Genomic DNA, 4,703 nt, shown 5'->3' with positions numbered 1-4,703 from the left:
TCGGATATATCACTTTACTCTATGTATCAGTCGGATACATCACTTTACGCGATGAATCAGGATGTTTTGAGATATAATTAACTTTTAACACTATGTGATTTGTGTAATCCTTCCTAAATAAAATGTTACTCCCTCCATTTTAAAATAAGTAAATTGTTGGGCGATGCACACCCATTAAATGAGAGACAAAAATAGAAGAAATTTTCAACAATTCTCTTGAACTTTGAACAATTCGCATATTTTGAACTATGAAAAAAGACACAACAATTCACTTATTTTGAAATTGAGAAAGTAATTTCCACTATTGTTCTTTCGATTATTTTCAAACTATTCTCCTAAAAAAATGTAAAATAATTAAAAAGCCTCAATAATTTTTTTAAACTTTTAACAATTCACTCAATTCAATTAATATGGACTAAAGAAAATATAAAGTGCAGTATCTATTTCTTTTTTCATCCGATGTAAGATTTTTTTAACACCCTATTCCCTGGCTCACGCCCAAGGCTAGATATTTGGTGCTTACAGCCCAACATCTGTAAGATAAAAAATATGAATTCTGGATCTAATTCAATCACTAAAAATTAGTGTTTTTCATTGGATTTGTGACTGTTCAACAAAAAAGAAAAAAGAAACAGAGATAATGACCTTCTCCGGGGACTAATTCGTTAGTGTGTTTGATGTATTTTGTCTAAAGGACACTGTAGACCCTAAAGTCCCATCACCAAAAAAAAAAAAGGAAAAAATAAAGACGAATATGTCAATTGTCATCACAGATGAATGATGTAACTTAAAGTGAATTGCCACTTCTCTCTTTATAGTTATAAATATCGTATTCACTTCTTTATACTTGCATACAATATACGACATTTCTTTCGTATAACAGACTTACATATTTAACATAATGCTTCTGTTTTTTCGTTGAACAATTATAGTGAATAGTGAGTCTATATATATTGGAGTTTCCAAGTTCAATTCTTTTTTCTTTTTTCTCTGTTTTTCCTTTTTCCTATTTAATCTCACTTGAATTAGTACTTACTAGTTAATTCTTGTGTCTTCTTTTCTTTTTTTAGTTTGGGGGTTTTAAGTGTTAAAAAGTTTGAGTATTTCAAGAATGGGTTTTAGTTGTTTTGGTTCTTTTCGGCAGTGCAAGGACAACAGAGGAACTCAGGTACAAGGTAAGATCATTCCCCTCTCTAACTCTTTTCAAGATTTAATTAAGTCTATCGAAAATATTGTCTCTAACTTTATTACCATCATTAGGTAAAGATAAGGAAACGGTTGCGTACACACCAGTTCTCCTAGATCATAATTGTGGAATTACACTGGTTATGCTATTGTTGTTGTTGCTTTAAAATTAATGAGCATAATGATTTTTTTTTTTAATTCTTTTCCAGATTGAAACTAAAGATATTTATGCTCACCCTTTTTTATTTAAATTTTTTACATGTTCAGAATTTAGCATTTGTTGTAGCTTCTGTTTGTTGTTAAATTCATCCTTATCTTTCATGTGAATTTTTTTTTGTTGTTACAGGATTTGTAACAGAACTTAAAAGTTGAAAATAATGTTGTTCACCATTCAGATTGAAAAATTATGTTCATGTGAATTTGGACTGACCAAACCAGATTTGCCAAGTACTAAATCTTGGCCTTAATATACTAATTTCTAGTCCGTTTTGATGTATTAATGAACCGAGTTAATCACTTTCCATAAGGTATCATAGATTAAGCACTTTCAATGTCACGCGTTATTCAACGATACAATGGGAAGACGTAGCTTGTTTAGGTTGAGCTTTGAATAACATGGGCATTGGCAGATTAATGCATATGTTAGGATTGAAAGACACTAGATGTGGTGATCTTCTTTTGTTCTTAATTTCATTATGATTTTTGATCTTAATTTGATCCAATACCGGTATATTAGAGACCAATGCCAATGCTATTCTCATGTCTTAGCTAAATGTTGAATATTTAGATGTTTGAAATACCTTCACCTAGATTATAGAACATTAACATAATGCCTCAGAAATATCTGTTTGTACAACCAAAAGTTTTGTATGGTATAAACTATAAGGGAGTTAAATGGTTTTGAGTACTTGCTCAAATTCTTTGTTTGTGTTTTCCCATTCTCGTGCTGATTTTCTCATCCATTTTCATCTTCCAAGACTTAACGTTCTTTCATTCTTTTACCCTGAAGGATTAGAGATTGCCACCAACAATGTGAAACTGTTTTCTTATAACTCGTTGAGATCAGCAACGGAGAATTTCCATCCATCGAAGAAAATAGGAGGAGGTGGTTTTGGAGTTGTCTATAAGGTGAGAATTGTATCGATCTTCTAGTGTTAATAATGTTGGTACATGATAATGTCCTTACGTGTGCAAATATTGAGAGAGAAAATGAGATGAGTTGGTTTGATACATCTATGAAATCCTTGTTAAGCAACTTTATTGTTGATCGCAGGGGGTTTTGAGGGATGGAAGGACTGTTGCTATCAAATGTCTTTCCGCTGAATCAAAACAAGGGACCAGTGAATTGTTGACAGAGATTAATATGATTTCAAATACCCGACATCCAAATCTTGTTCAGTTGATTGGTTGTTGCATAGAAGGTGGCAATAGAATATTGGTGTATGAATACTTGGAGAATAACAGCCTTGCCAGTGCTTTACTAGGTACTTTTCACAAAGATAAATGCTTTTTTTGAACAAAAAAATGACATATCCAGACGATAGCAAACGAGTCTACATTAGCCTGTGCATGAACATTATGAAGTTAACACAAGGCTTTAATAGCTGATATAATGTGCTTCCAAATTTTGATATTTCTCTTGGCCAGTTTCTCTGAGATCATCTGCTTTTAGTATTGGAAGAAGTGTTATCCATGTGCATGGTTAAACAACAGATACAATTACCATTGCAGGTTCTAAAGGGAAACGTGTCCCATTATACTGGACCAGGAGAGCTGCTATATGTTTGGGTACAGCATCAGGTCTAGCGTTTCTTCATGAGGAAGCAGAACCACCAATTGTTCATCGGGATATTAAGGCTAGTAATGTCCTTATTGATGAAAATCTTCATCCTAAAATTGGAGATTTTGGACTCGCGAAGCTTTTCCCTGATAATATCACTCATGTTAGTACTCGAGTGGCTGGAACAATGTGAGTGTACATTGAAATATTCTTAAAGAGAGAACACACAAGCAATTTTGCACTGCATCCATTGTTTTTTCACATAAAGTAGGACTTTTTCCTGTTCTTAGTATCGGTTATCTTCTCTTTGTGCAGAGGATACCTTGCTCCCGAGTATGCCTTGTTAGGACAGCTCACAAAAAAGGCTGATGTCTATAGTTTCGGAGTTCTTGTTCTCGAAATTGTAAGTGGCAGTAGCAGTAGCAATGCAGCATTTGGAGAAGATCTCTTGATGCTAGTGGAATGGGTAGGTTTCCTCTGAAACAATAACTTTTAGATGCTAGTCATAAAACCTGCTGGTTCCTGTACTTTATGGACAATATTTTAGTCGAGTACACCTCAATGCAAACTATTTGGAGTTGGCTATACACCTCAATGCCAAACTAGTTAGAGTCGGCTATACAAATTTTGTATCCATTCTACTCTATTCAGGCACATTAATGGGCTTGCTTACCCTTCAATATAGCTCAAAATTCAGAACATTGATCATAATTAGACTGTTTCAGCCAGCCAGTCATCAACCTACCGCGATTCAAATCCTTTATCCAGCCTTAAAAGCCGGCAGAGTTTGTATCTCAAGAGGATATGAAAAGTATTAATTCCTCACATTGGTTTGAACTTTGAATACACATCATATGACCTGCCAGTACAATTTTACAAGAAATCCTATCTTATTATGCTGATTTCTTGAACATAAACTGTTGCAGGCATGGAAACTTAGAGAAGAAGGGAGGCTTCTAGATCTTGTTGATCCAGAGCTGACAGAGTATCCAGAAGCCGAAGTGCTGCGTTTCATCAAAGTTGCTCTCTTTTGTATTCAATCTGCTTATAACCAAAGACCTAACATGAAGCAAGTGATTAAAATGCTGTCTAAAGAAGTCAAGCTAAATGAGAAGTTGTTAACTGAGCCAGGAGTCTACAGACCACATAGCTCTAAACAATCGAGTTATGGTAGTAACCTTACTACATCCTCCAAGGGAAAGAAAGGCGAAAAATCCACAAATCATTTTGCAACAACAGATTTCCATAGTTTTCAGAGTGTATCCGAGGTGATACCAAGATAAGTGCAGCTTGGTGCTCATATTCTTTAGTATTTGTAAATTGCTCCTCTGCTAACCGGGAAATGCAAAATGAGATAGACGGGAAGTCCCACTATACGTGCATGTATTAGCCCTCATCATAGAGTAGCCATTTGTTAACCTTCTCATGTAATATAGAGCTACAAGTAGCTGGGAAGGATGGATATTATTAGTTCAAATTTCACTACTGATATCCTAATTGCATATTAGTTTGCAGGTTTGAGGGTTCCAACTTGATACACTCAATATAATTTGGTGACTAAGAATAGTTTTCTCTTCAATGTTTGATATTATGGTCTCTTTTCAGTATTGCTCATCAACTCTGTTACCTAGTTTCTTAAATAAGACCTCAAATTTTGGCATCGACTATATATAAATTTAAAACGTTGCAACTCCAGGTAACGTATTTTTGGTACAAGTTCACTGCTGAGAAACAGTAG

At 34.4% G+C, this 4,703-nt stretch overlaps 1 protein-coding gene across 1 annotated transcript; it reads left to right on the top strand.

Moving 5' to 3' along the window:
* The first annotated feature begins 984 nt into the window (after positions 1-984).
* Positions 985-4,483, top strand: LOC129877754 (putative serine/threonine-protein kinase). The gene is made up of 6 exons (XM_055953282.1): positions 985-1,175; positions 2,195-2,313; positions 2,459-2,669; positions 2,917-3,154; positions 3,281-3,431; positions 3,892-4,483. The coding sequence occupies exons 1-6, from the start codon at positions 1,112-1,114 to the stop codon at positions 4,246-4,248; spliced, it is 1,140 nt and encodes a 379-aa protein (XP_055809257.1). The 5' UTR covers positions 985-1,111; the 3' UTR covers positions 4,249-4,483.
* Positions 4,484-4,703: the final 220 nt, after the last annotated feature.

The sequence above is a fragment of the Solanum dulcamara genome, chromosome 12 (genome assembly GCF_947179165.1).
Source record: "Solanum dulcamara chromosome 12, daSolDulc1.2, whole genome shotgun sequence".
NCBI classification, from domain to species: Eukaryota; Viridiplantae; Streptophyta; class Magnoliopsida; order Solanales; family Solanaceae; genus Solanum; species Solanum dulcamara.
This window is presented reverse-complemented; position numbering and strand designations above follow the sequence as displayed.